General features: G+C 35.0%; 1 protein-coding gene across 4 annotated transcripts in view; it reads left to right on the top strand.

Moving 5' to 3' along the window:
• The window catches only part of LOC127725473 (kielin/chordin-like protein), a 125,583-nt gene that overhangs the window by 48,548 nt on the left and 63,056 nt on the right, over positions 1–13,979 (top strand). For 2 of the 4 annotated variants that reach the window (XM_052232464.1, XM_052232462.1), the window contains exons 10-19: positions 609–1,495; positions 1,921–2,106; positions 2,540–2,779; positions 3,283–3,525; positions 4,054–4,212; positions 5,460–5,667; positions 6,377–6,486; positions 7,529–7,694; positions 8,406–10,220; positions 10,903–10,997. In XM_052232464.1, the coding sequence (XP_052088424.1) occupies positions 609–1,495; positions 1,921–2,106; positions 2,540–2,779; positions 3,283–3,525; positions 4,054–4,212; positions 5,460–5,667; positions 6,377–6,486; positions 7,529–7,694; positions 8,406–10,220; positions 10,903–10,997 (4,109 nt within the window). Of the gene's footprint in view, positions 1–608; positions 1,496–1,920; positions 2,107–2,539; positions 2,780–3,282; positions 3,526–4,053; positions 4,213–4,424; positions 4,444–4,578; positions 4,598–5,459; positions 5,668–6,376; positions 6,487–7,528; positions 7,695–8,405; positions 10,221–10,902; positions 10,998–13,979 lie in introns of those variants that run through there. The other 2 variants (XM_052232466.1, XM_052232465.1) reach the window with 2 other exon arrangements.

The following is a 13,979-nucleotide window of genomic DNA, read 5'->3' as shown; positions in this document are numbered from 1 at the left end:
ATGGGTGTGAACCAACCTCCAAAAGATCCAAGATTCTGTAATGAGGAGTACCTTAATTTCTGTAAATGTTACTTTTTTCACTGGAGACACCTCTTGTTGATATAAAAAGTGACTGTTTTGTGCATCTTTAAAAATATTTACCCGAGAATGCTAAAAGACCCGTATTATGACAAACAATAAAAATATGAGTTGTTAAGTTTCTGAGAAAAACATAAGATTTCTGTCGCTTTTTTTGCAAAATGGGTGTAAATTGGGTACTCAATGCAATTTGGGTTCTATAACATTATAGGGCCAATTTTTTGTTAAAACATTGTGTGCAATGCAAGTATTTAATCCATTGTTTCAGAGCCAAATGATATTTTATGTTGCTGTTTCTATATTTTATTAAAATGCACTTGTTTATATATTAAACCTATTTTGATTAGCAAAATATTGCTCAATATAAAAGCTTTTACTCAAAACTTGAAAGTAAAAAAACAAAACAAAGAGTTGCATTATATGTTGTTTTCTTTGATACTGACAAGGATTTTTTTTTCTTTGTTACATAAAATTCTATTCTAAATGATTGAAGCAAAATATTCTATGATCTTGTTTTATTCTATTTATAGCTGTGAAAGACCATCAGTTAGAAAGGAAATTCGTGACCTGACTTCAGATGAACTAATCTCATTACAAGTGGCTATTCAACAGGTCAAACAATCTGGACCTGGGAATGCATGGGACAGGATGCGTGATATGTATATTCATCATGGCATGTTCTCACACGGAAGTGCATTCTTTCTCCCATGGCATCGATTTTACTTGAGAAATTTAGAACAAATTATACAAGAAGTAGACTGTACAGTAACTCTTCCATATTTTGACTTCACAACAGATATTGGGGATTTTGCTAATGCCATAATCTGGCAGCCAAACATTTTTGGTGGGAATGGTGAAGGAAGACAGGGCTGTGTTCCGGACCATCCATTTGGTCAGTCATGGAGACCTTGTATACGTAGGCGTTTCAATTCAAACATCCAACTTCCCTCTCTAGTTGAACTTGCTCTTGCCATCAGTAGTGAGGATTACACAGAAATGAGTTTATGTTTGGAAGCCTATGTCAGCTACCTCCATCAGTACATTGGTGGGGATATGGGTCAAAATACTTCCCCCTATGATCCTGTATTCTTTGCTATTCACGCTTTCATTGATAAACTATACTGGGATTGGCAACAACAAGGTAACAACAAATTTAAATTCCCTGCTGCTTACGGTAATATACCAATGGTTCCATTCAATGTTCAACCTAGTGGTGTTCTTGACTCTGAGAATGACCTCTGTGTGACCTATGCTTTGACCTCCAGAGGTCATCCATGTAATAGAACAGATGATGTAAGAGAGGACACAGAAGATCGAGGTGATATTCCAGCTAATGCTGTAGACAGATACAGTTCTTACTATGATGAACAAGGATTTGATAGAAGTGGATTTAATAGGAATGGTTACCACAGATCTGGTAAGGTTTTCATCTTTAAACACTATTTTACACAGCCAAATTATTGTTCATATCATGTTTAATAAAATAAAATAAAATTGTTTTATTCCTTCTTTAAAATCAAAACAGAAAAAATATCTTGTTAAATTTAATCAATGATAGATATACTATTTATGCAATATAATTAGAAAATCTAGGGCTATGAGAAATGTTCTTGAACGCTTTTTCTGGAAGTCAAAGAAAATATTCCCCTTGCCTTCAAATATGAAGATTTGTTCATCGTCTAAATATCATATTTGCCTGAGATGCCCTTGGGAAAATTGCATGTTTTAGGGTGAATAAACTTTATATCTTCTTAAGGAAAGGAAAATAAATGTATATTGTTTACCTTTTTCAAGGAGACAACTGCATCATTGTATGTGATTAATCTTAATATTTTGTCATAGGCTTTAATAGAGATGGCTACAACTTGAATGGATATAATCGTCAAGGATATGATCGCTATGGTTACAATGTAAAAGGCTATTCTATATATGGTTACAACAGAAATGGATATGATGTCAATGGTAATCCAGACTCATCTGGCCGCTATAGTGATGATGGTTTTGATGATTTTTGTTCTAACAGGCTAGGTATGTAAGAACCACTTTGAACGCTCAAAATATATGAAGTTACTTACTGTAATAGAAAGAAAAAATTTAAGTTTATTTTGCAGAAAAGATGTGATGTATAAATAGCTAACAATTTTTCACAATTTTTTGCAGTTTTCAATTTAAAAATAAACAAAACAAATTCCTGATTTGCTTACATTACTTCAAATGGTCATCTGGGCATGGACAGCAAAACACAAAAATAGTTTCTTATGAATTACATACAAAAGAAGAACAACAGGAATTGCCAAAAACATTTGATAGAAACCAACAAACCAATTAACAACTTCTTCTAGATATTTTTTTCATGCTGCAAATATATTACAAGTACTTGTAGGCATATTAAATAAATGTAGATACAAACTAACCCATTGACTTTTGAAAGAGAGTAACGTATATCACTTTTCTTTTTCAGGTTTGTCCAGAGAAGGTTATGATAAGTATGGTTTCACTGTTAGAGGTTATGACATAAGTCATTGTAACTACCTGTTCAATGGACCCTTTGTTGCACTACAGTCATATAGAGTTTGGGAGATACTATCATCACAGGACAAGGGATTTCTTATGTCAGTACCTAGGATGTGTCCACGGCTAAATACAGTCACACCTGAATGGGCAAGTCACTTTTGGATGGGACAAATCAAGGATGTCACATGTTAGTATTTTATATAGTTTGCAGTTAACTATGCTGTATAGCAAATTTTACCAACAAAAAAAGTTAACGATGAGTAACTTCCCTTTAATTAAAAACATTCCTATGAGCAGTTAAGTCAAAATCCATACTGATGGAAATCTTAACTTATTGTTAATATTTTTATGACTACAATAGTTACCTTGGCCGACTGGTCTAAGTAGTTAAACTACTGTATCACTAGCCTGTCAACACTGAGGTTGTGAGTTTCAACCCCACTTGTGGCGTTAGTATTTTATGAACTTAATAGTGGAATGTAGACTTGTTACTTGTTTAAAGCCTTTACATTTTGTTTAGAAGAAAATTGTCAGCTCTTATAAAGTTAATTCTTTATGTCAACCTTGAACTTCATTCATATGGTATCATTCAAGATTTAAGTTTACCTTTTTTCCTTCCATCCATCAAGATTCTATTTAATATGTTGTCTGTAGTCTCCAAAGTTATTCAGCCTTGACTTTATATTTCAGCCATGGTACCAGTACAGACACCAGTTTCACCTCTAACCTTACCATCCTCAAGGTTTTGTTTTGATACAACCTCATTCCTATCGTTATGTGCATGTGATAGTATTGCCAGATGTACAGAGAACCCATGCCAGACAACCTCATGTCCATCCTACCCGGAGTCTGTATGTTATATTGATTTCTGTAGGGAATGTAAAGCTGTGTGGTTCCTGGATGGGAGGAGGGTGAATTGTCAGGAAGAAAGAGGTAGGTACAACTCCTAGTATATACTTCAGAGGTCAGATTTAAGTTTTTGGATTAGGTCTGCAATTCAGAAATTAAACTTGATAGATTTATCATTATACCCCCTCTTTAAAAAAGTCCGTCCAATGTCAGTCCGTTCATCCTTCCCATGAATATTTTTCCTCGCATCTTTCTCAGGAACTACATCATAAGGATTTCTGAAATTTGGTTTCAGGATTTATATAAGTCAGCTATACCGTGTGATGCGTTTTCAGATTCATCACTCAACAACTTCTTGTTTACCGAACACTTACATCATTTTACACTTTAAATATTCCAAATACATATTTGGGCGGGGGTATCATCAGTGAGCAGTAGCTCGCAGTTTCACTTGTTTCATATGTGAATTAAATCCATGTTCATGTACTTGTTGATGTGACAGATTCCTATTGATGTTAAGCGAAAGTAATACTGTATTAATTCATGTGTTTTGGTAGATCTTACAGGGGAGTTTACGGATTATATACAAACTTCTTCTTTATTTTGTTTCAGATTTCTGTGAACCAAATCCATGTTTAAATGGAGGTACCTGTGTCCCATCAGTTTGGACAAATGAACCACACCTAGTAACATGTCAGTGTCCACCAGGATTTGATGGACCAAAGTGTCAAAACAAAGCTATAGAAGTCTGCAGTCTACCTGTTAGTCCAGGTAAGATAAACAAGTACCCTATACATAATTGTGTCAAAACAAAGCTATAGAAGTCTGCAGTCTACCTGTTAGTCCAGGTAAGATAAACAAGTACCCTATACATAATTGTGTCAAAACAAAGCTATAGAAGTCTGCAGTCTACCTGTTAGTCCAGGTAAGATAAACAAGTACCCTATACATGATTGTGTCAAAACAAAGCTATAGAGGTCTGCAGTCTACCTGTTAGTCCAGGTAAGATAAACAAGTACCCTATACATAATTGTGTCAAAACAAAGCTATAGAAGTCTGCAGTCTACCTGTTAGTCCAGGTAAGATAAACAAGTACCCTATACATGATTGTGTCAAAACAAAGCTATAGAGGTCTGCAGTCTACCTGTTAGTCCAGGTAAGATAAACAAGTACCCTATACATAATTGTGTCAAAACAAAGCTATAGAAGTCTGCAGTCTACCTGTTAGTCCAGGTAAGATAAACAAGTACCATATACATAATTGTGTCAAAACAAAGCTATAGAAGTCGGCAGTCTACCTGTTTGTCCAGGTAAGATAGACAAGTACCCTATACATAATTGTGTCAAAACAAAGCTATAGAAGTCTGCAGTCTACCTGTTAGTCCAGGTAAGATAAACAAGTACCCTATACATAATTGTGTCCTATAGTCTGCACCTTTAGCCACTAGTCAGATGCTTTTGACTAGTACAATTTTATTTGGACTAGCAAGTATTTTCAAAAACTTTGTTTGGACACATAAGAAAAATGTCAGAATATTGGTTTTCGAACTAGTAGTTGGAAAAGATTTTGGTGCAGACTGGTCCTACATAAATAGATGGTTCATAGTTGAAATACAAAACTGTAAATGTACGTGTAGCCTATAGTATGGGTAATTGTGTTCTTGGCTTGAGTTTGCAAGGTCTAGAAATCTTTTGTTTAACAAGTCAAACAGGATACTGGAATTTAGTTTTTTGTTACATGTATATATTTGTTAGATATATGCAATATTTTTAAAAAAGATAAGACCAAAGAATGCTTGGCTTGGAATCAGAATATATCAAAGTGGTGTAATGTGTCTTTGCTGAGTTTTGACCTTGTGAGCCAGGGTTATCTGCTATTCAAAACAGGGTTCTTGTTATTTTAATTTTAAACCACTTCATCATGAATACGATTTGAAACTAATTGCTGGAATTTATAATGTCATCCTTCAAAGCTGTACTCGTGATGATAAGAATAGTCATGTTCTTTCCTATTTTAGGTTCTTGTAACAGGAGAGTAACCAGATGGTATTATAACTATGTCACCCAGAGATGTGAGGAGTTTATATATACTGGATGTGGAGGCAACTCTAACAATTTCCCTGATTATCCTTCCTGTCAGACCAGATGTATGATAGGAGCCTGTTGTTATAGATATCCTGTTTTCAGAGACAAAGTGGTCGGCTATGATGAGAAAGGCTATGATAGGTAAGGGATACAGAACAAGGATATGTAAACTGGTTACCTGTTGGGCACAATGTAGATAATGGCTTGTTGTTATATATATCCTGTTTTCTGTCAGGCGCAATGTAGATAATGGCCTGTTGTTATATATATCCTGTTTTCAAAGACACAGCAGTTGGCTATGATGAGAAGGGCTTTGACAGGATAGGATACTCACTGAGCAAACAGTTTTAATACTAGCCTGTTGTTTAAGAAAACTTGAGTTCAGTGAAATAAGAGAGGGTTTGGTTATGAGTAAGAATATGCCATTTAAGGGTATTCATCTAGAAGTAAAATCTTGTAAAGCTCCTGAATGCCATTAGTATGCAGACTGATAAACTATATGATAGAAATTACTTTTAAACAGTAGACTTTGTATTCTTTTTGATGGATGGATGGCTGGTTAACGTCCAGTGGCAAATTAAATGTTTATTCAGGTATTCTTTTTGAAAATAAAAATAACATGTCATGCTTTACATGGAATTGTACTCCATACTTATTTCAAAAGCTCTGGTTAAAAGTACCATATCATTTGTGTTATTATTTTGAATTGAACTCATTTTGGGAAACAAAGAGCAAAAATGTATGAATGTTAGATGATTCTAATAAAAAAAACAAACAAATAAAAGTAGGTACCAAATAGAACATATATGCAGTAGGAAATTTGACATTGTGACTTTTTCATAAATTTCAGATATGGATTTAATGTAGATGGCTTTAACAAGAAGAGAGAAGTTAGGACCTACAATAACAGTTTATCATCAGGGAACCAGATATATAACAGTTATGGTTATGATAGAAAAGGTAAAGGTTTAATGATATGCACTTTATATAGGAGTTATACCTTATCTTTTGTATTGTCCATATCAGTATGCTGGGTAAAGTAATACCCAATTTTTATGGATTCACAGACTTTTCCATTCCTAAGAATGGCTTCAAGTTTTTTTTGCGAGCAGGGCCATTGGTGTTGTTCAGACACATCTTGTTTTAGCTGATTCACTCCACCTTCTCAGGTTTCAAAAGAAGCAATTGTTGAAAAGTTATGTTGCAATATAAAATTGATGACATAGCTTAAAACTTTTTATAAAAGAAACATTAATAGCTTCATGACTATCAAATTTTATAGAACTACTTGATTATCTATGAGACAGCATCCCATCAACTCCCCTTGCAAGAAATTTGATGAAGGTCAGTCAAGGCCTTTTAACACATCCTTGTGGTTACATGAAGCAATCACATATGATCTAATTTGAATAACGAAGCAGTATTGATACAAGAAACATGAAAAGAGGAATCTATAGATACAAATATTTAACATTGATTTAGTTTTGTTTTTATTTACTTTAGACCAGTCATGTCATACCCCACTCAACTTATCAATTGAGGCGACCACTATAATAAGGCTACTTAAATGTGAGGACCTCATGATAGGGAGTGGGATACAGTTTAAATTTGGTAGAAAAAACATATTGTGTATTCTTTTATTTTTGTGGGTATACATTTTTTTGGTTTGATGAAAAATTGTATATTTGTGGATACTTGAATTTATTGACAAATTCTGTATACAATATAAAAATAAGAAGATGTGGTATGATTGCCAATGAGACAACTCTCCACAAGAGAACAAATGACACAGAAATGACAAGCCTATATGATATTTATATATTTTGAACAGTTGAAATCAGGGTCACCAATATCCACTAAATCAAAGAAAATTAATACCCCATGAACAATAACAAATCCAAAGTAAATTAAAACATTTCTGATGGCATCATTTAGTTTTAGTTGTAAGTACTATAAAACAGGTATGAGTTGATGTAAAATGTTACAGTTGTGTTTTTTTCAGGTTATAATAAAGCTGGGTATGACAGACAGGGGCTGGACAGACAGGGCTATAACCAGGAAGGATATGATGAAGAGGGCTTTAACATCCTAGGATATAACAGAATTGGAGAATATGATGGAATTATAGAGTATGATAAAGATGGCTATAATGTTGAGGGTTATAACAGGTGCGAACCATGCTCATGAAAAGTTCTGGTCTGTTGCTAGCAATATTGTTTTGTATTGTGATAAGAAAAAAATTGTCATTACCACAATTTTAAAAATTTATATTTTCTTTTTACTGGTCTCGTTTGTTGCTTGGAGTTCGGTATTTTAGTTATTTTACTTTTTGCAACTATATATATCACATTTCATGACTTTGCAATAGAGAAATGTCCTTAAGATTGGAAAAATAGTTTTTTTTATCAAAAGGCAAAAATTCAAGTTTTGGCCATGTTCAGGGGTAATTGTAATTAAAATATCTTAATTTGAACCAAGGGTTAGTATTTTCATGAGGTTAAAGTTATACTAAAATGATAAGAAACAGAAACAGTAGAATCAAATTATTTGATGAAATATCCAGATAAAACCTTCTTTTTGTGCATTATTTGTATTTTTAAAGGGGACCTTGGTGCTCTTTTCCATAGCATCTAAATAAAGTTTTATCATAATCACAGCCATTTTAGTTGAAGTGGTGTCATAAATGGTCTTAATGATAATTTTTTAAAGATTTGATTGCTTGTTGATTGTTGATTGCTTCATGTTAATGCACAAAAAGGCTGTCATAAATATTATAGACATTTGAAGTCTATACATTGCCATGAACTCTGATAAAGTTGTTATGTAAAAATTAACCCTTATCGAAAATAAAATAGAATTAATGAATTCCTTTTTTCTAGAGCTGGATACAGTTGTCTTGGTAACAACAGAAGAGGCTATGATATTTTCAGACTCTCTTATGGTTACAATCACAAGTGTAGGTCATTGACCTTAAGGCAATGTCAATCTGTAGAAAAGAAGAAAGATCATCAAGTTGTGTCCTTCAGTCAAGGTCGTAAGTGTGAAGATGTTGATTGTGGGGAGTCCTGTGGTTGTCACTATGGTAACACTACATATAGAATAGGGGCAAAGGTCAGTATTGGTTGCCAGGAATGCTTGTGTGACAGTAAAGGAGTATTGAGATGTGCTTGTAGACAAACATACAATCGTAAAGAAATCAGAGAAATGAGTGATGGTGAAATCCAACGCTATCAGAATAATGTCAGACGACTTGCCATGGAAACCGGATGTCCATCACGTTGGTTTCAGATTGCTCAGATGTATGCTGATTACAAACCACAGGCAGTTGGCAGTGATGCTTTCCTGCCCTGGCATAGATACTTTTTGAGATATGTTGAACAAGAACTTCAGGAGTTAGATTGTGATTTAACGATTCCTTATTATGACTGGACAATAGATTCTGGAAAACCAGATAAATCAATCATCTGGTCAAACAAATATTTTGGTGGAAATGGTGAAGGAGTCACAGGTTGTGTGCCATTCCATCCATTCAAGGGACATAACCCACCATACTGGATCCCATGTTTGAGGAGAAAATTCAATAAGGATATAAGTCTGCCAGATGCTGTAAATCTTCAACTAGCTTTGAATGATCCATCCTATACAAACTTTAGATTACAGATGGAAGTAGTATCTCAGCTATTCCAGTCATGGGTCGGAGGTCACATGGGGTCAGACTTCAGTCCCTATGATCCAGTATTTCTATCACATTTAGCATTCATTGATAAGATTTGGGATACATGGCAGAAGAAGCATGCTGAAGGGTTATTACTGTATCCCAGTACCCATCGTTATGTTCCCATGGCTCCATTCCATGTCACTCCAGATGATGTTTTAGAATCAGAATCACAGTTATGTGTCAAATATGTGCCACTTACAGAAGGATTGATATGTAATATTAGAATTCCAGTTCTTGGCTTTGATCGTTATGGATATGATCGCCATGGTTACGACAGAGAAGGTTATGATAAAAATGGATATGATGTAAAAGGTTATGATAAATCAGGAAATTTTGATACTAGAGGAATATACAATGCTAATGGATATGATCGCTATGGTTACAATCGTCAAGGTTTTGACCAAACTGGATTTGATAGATTTGGATTCTACATTGACATGTACAACTTGGACGGATTCGCTGCCAACGGTTTAGATAAATGGGGTTTTGATAGATATGGTTTTGACACCAATGGAGTGACACCATTTGGTTTTAACAAAAACAGTACGTGGATTTTCAGTGATTACAAAAATATTTTTGATTCATCTGGCTACAATCGCTATGGTTTCAACAAATATGGTTTTGATAGGGAAGGATTTGATGTATTTGGTTTCAACTCAAAAGGTTTTGATTTCAAAGGATGCAATAATTATTTCTTGGGACCAATGTATGTGTTAATTAAACGCTGGGCTGAAATTGAGTTAAACAAGGCTAACAATTTGACCATTCGTGTGATTGTAAGAATTTGTCCAGCTGTCAGTACCTACCCTTCATGGAGATACACAACAAACTGGTTACACAGAGGGGACCAGATTTTACTGATAGAGAGACTACAGGAAGAACAACAAAGACTACACCAGATTGATCCAAATTACATGCCTCGTGTTTCTAGTATTACTGATGAGAGAATTTGGTTACCTATTGAATCAGATCGAAGGTAGGTATACTGGTTAATGTTTATGATCTAATTCTAATGCATTTTTTAAAAAAGCAGATGATGTTATAAAATAAATTAAAATTCCCAGATCAGACAAAGTGAGCTCTTGCATCAAGATGTACAAAGAATATTTTTACATGATTTAGTATTTGTATTGTGTAAACTGAACACAGTCTGTCTAAGGCCAACAAATATATATGTCTGTTTCCTGCCTCCAGCAATAAACAAGGGTAGGTGATAATGAGATAGCAACTCAACAACACAAATATATATGTCTGTTTCCTGCCTCCAGCAATAAACAAGGGTAGGTGTTAATGAGATAGCAACTCAACAACACAAATATATATGTCTGTTTCTTGCCTCCAGCAAAAAACAAAGGTAGGTGTTAATGAGATAGCAACTCAACAACACAAATATATAAAAAAAGAACAACTATTTAGTCAATTAGGTGTCTCAACAATAAACGCATAACTGTACAATTTGTGAAGATCTCAATTGTCTAAAGTCTAAGAGAGTTGCCAATAACTTTGTTACAGAGAATATCAAGGATCTGTCATCAGCACCAAGTTCTGAAAATGACAAAAAAACAAAGATATGACACAATAATACTATTGACAACATACCTGATTAACTTAATGAATTCCCACCTAATTATCTTATTGTTAGTTTTTATCTTTTGAAGGTTATGTTTCATTACATATTATTATTCCAAGTGTCCAATTGGAAGGTTTCCTGTCACCTGTAATAATGACCTCTGTCGAGATCGTAAATGTCCAGGTATGCTTTATATTAAATATCCAGTTTGAGTAGTGATTGTCTAGCATTTTGTAAAAAGAGATATATCAAACAATTTATACTTTAAAGCACAAAAAGATTTACTATTTGAAGAATTTTACTCTTAAAATACTTACTTTTGAAATTTTGAACAATATATTGCTGATAAGGACATTAGGTAATGTCTTTATAATATGGGGGCTACTTCAAGAATTTTCCCTGCATGTTGTAAAGGACAAACTATTGAAGCATTAGATAATGAAAAGATGAAAATAAAGAGAGATATGGAATATATGTCAATGAAACCGCAATTCAACAACACAAAATTTTTTTTGAAATTTTGAGTTACTTCTTTTTATCTCACCTGGCCCGAAGGGCCAAGTGAGATTTTCTCATCACTTGGCATCCGTCGTCCGTCGTCTGTCGTCTTCCGGCGTCGTCCGTCGACAGAGTCTCGTCTGTCGTCGTCATTAACTTTTTACATTTTGAACTTCTTCTAGAGAACCACTGAATGGAATGAAACCAAACATGGCATGAATGTTCCTTATGAGGTGCTGACCAAGTGTTGTTACTATGAAGCCGATCCATAATCTAAGATGGCTGCCAGCGGGGGACTTAGTTGAACATAGGACCCTATGGGAAATACATACAACTGTCTTCTTTTAGAGAACCACTGAATGGAATGAAACCAAACATGGTATGAATGTTCCTTATGAGGTGCTGACCTAGTGTTGTTACTTTGAAGCCGATCCATAATCCAAGATGGCCGCCAGCGGGGGACTTAGTTTAACATAGGACGCTATGGGAAATACATACAACTGTCTTCTTTTAGAGAACCACTGAATGGAATGAAACCAAACATGGTATGAATGTTCCTTATGAGGGGCTGACCTAGTGTTGTTACTATGAAGCAGATCCATAATCCAAGATGGCCGCCTGCAGGGGACTTAGTTTAACATTGGACCCTATGGGAAATACATACAAATGTCTTCTATTAGAGAACCACTGAATGGAATGAAACCAAACATGGCATGAATGTTTCTTATGAGGTGCTGACCAAGTGTTGTTACTTTGAAGCCGATCCATAATCCAAGATGGCCGCCTGCAGGGGACTTAGTTTAACATTGGACCCTATGAGAAATACATACAAATGTCTTCTTTTAGAGAACCACTGAATGGAATGGAACCAAACATGGCATGAATGTTCCTAATGAGGTGCTGACCGAGTGTTGTTACTTTGAAGCCGATCCATAATCCAAGATGGCCGCCAGCGGGGGACTTAGTTTAACATGGGACCCTATGGGAAATACATACAAACGTCTTCTTTTAGAGAACCACTGAATATAATGAAACCAAACATGGCAAGAATGTTCCTTATGAGGTGCTGACCAAGTGTTGTTACTTTGAAGCTGATCCATCATCCAAGATGGCCGCCAGCGGGGGACTTAGTTTAAAATAGGAGTCTATGGGAAATACATACAAATGTCTTCTTTTAGAGAACCACTGAATGCAATGAAACCAAACATGGCATGAATGTTCCTTATGAGGTGCTGACCAAGTGTTGTTACTATGAAGCTGATCCATAATCTAAGATGGCCGCCAGCGGAGGACTTAGTTTAACATAGGACCCTATGAGAAATACGTACAAATGTTTTCTTTTAGAGAACCATTGAATGGAATGAAACCAAGCATGGCATGCATGTTCCTTTTGAGGTGCTGACCAAGTGTTGTTACTTTGAAGCTGATCCTTCATCCATGATGGCTGCCAGATGGGGACAATGTTTAACAAAGGACCCTATGGACAATACATACAAATGTCTTCTTTTAGAGAACCACATACTGAATGGATTGAAACCAAACATGGCATGAATGTTCCTTTGAGGTGCTGACTAAGTTTTGTTACTTTGAAGCTGATCCTTCATCCATGATGGCCGCCAATGGGGGGACTTCCTTTAACATAAGACCCTATTGGATATACATACAATTTATGCTTCTTCTAGAGGTGCACTGAATAGAATGAAACCAAAACATGGCATAAATGTTTCTTATGAGGTGCTGATTAAGTGTTGCTACTTTGTTGCCGATTTACTGTTCAAGATGGCCACCAGGATTTTTTTATTAAATTACAGGACCAATATTAAACCAAATTTGGCCTCACTCATTATTAGGGTATCTGTTATGATTTTAATCTATTTTTACATGATTTCCAAAACCAAAGTAGAATCAGGTGAGCGACACAGGCTCTTGAGAGCCTCTAGTTTTATTAGCTTACAGCTTGAATAAAAATGAATTGAATGCTCATCGATAATTCAAATGAATTCAACTTAATTTGAAAATGGCTATCACAAACACTACTTCGCGGATCTGCGCTCTGCGGAAAATAAAATCAATACACATCTACACTAGACAGCAGTTTCTAAGTTATTTTTTTATCAGTATTCCTCAGACATGCGTGAGATCCACATATGTGTGCCTCCCAACGGGAGTACACTAATCCCGGTTTCAGAGGTTTCCTCCCGTCCTCCGGTTGAAGAGAAAATGAATACCGTGTTTAAAATATTTCATGAGTGAACTTTTTTCGACGCTATTTTACTACGATTTTTACAAATGTTTATTAAAGACGTAAAAGCCCGAGTGTATCGAAAGTATACTGGTATCTCATCTCAGACTCGGACTATAACAAACTCGGCCTATTAGGTAATCGGCCTCACAAAATTGGACTATAACAAAATTCGTATATATACTATTTGTTATTAAATCTCCCAAACAAAGTTTGGAGACTTATTGTTTTTGCTCAGTTCTTATTATTTTCTTCTTGGGGTCTATTTAGGGGTATTTTGAGGGGCCTACAGAAGGGAAGGATTTACTATAGAACACTATGGGATTTAATTTTTTGTAATTTTCAAATGACTATAACTTGAAAACAGTAAGTGATAGACACATGCAGTCTTCAATAATGATCACAGGAAAATAAACAGACTCAGA

This window comes from Mytilus californianus, unplaced genomic scaffold (assembly GCF_021869535.1).
Source record: "Mytilus californianus isolate M0D057914Y unplaced genomic scaffold, xbMytCali1.0.p SCAF_15, whole genome shotgun sequence".
NCBI lineage: Eukaryota > Metazoa > Mollusca > Bivalvia > Mytilida > Mytilidae > Mytilus > Mytilus californianus.
This window is presented reverse-complemented; position numbering and strand designations above follow the sequence as displayed.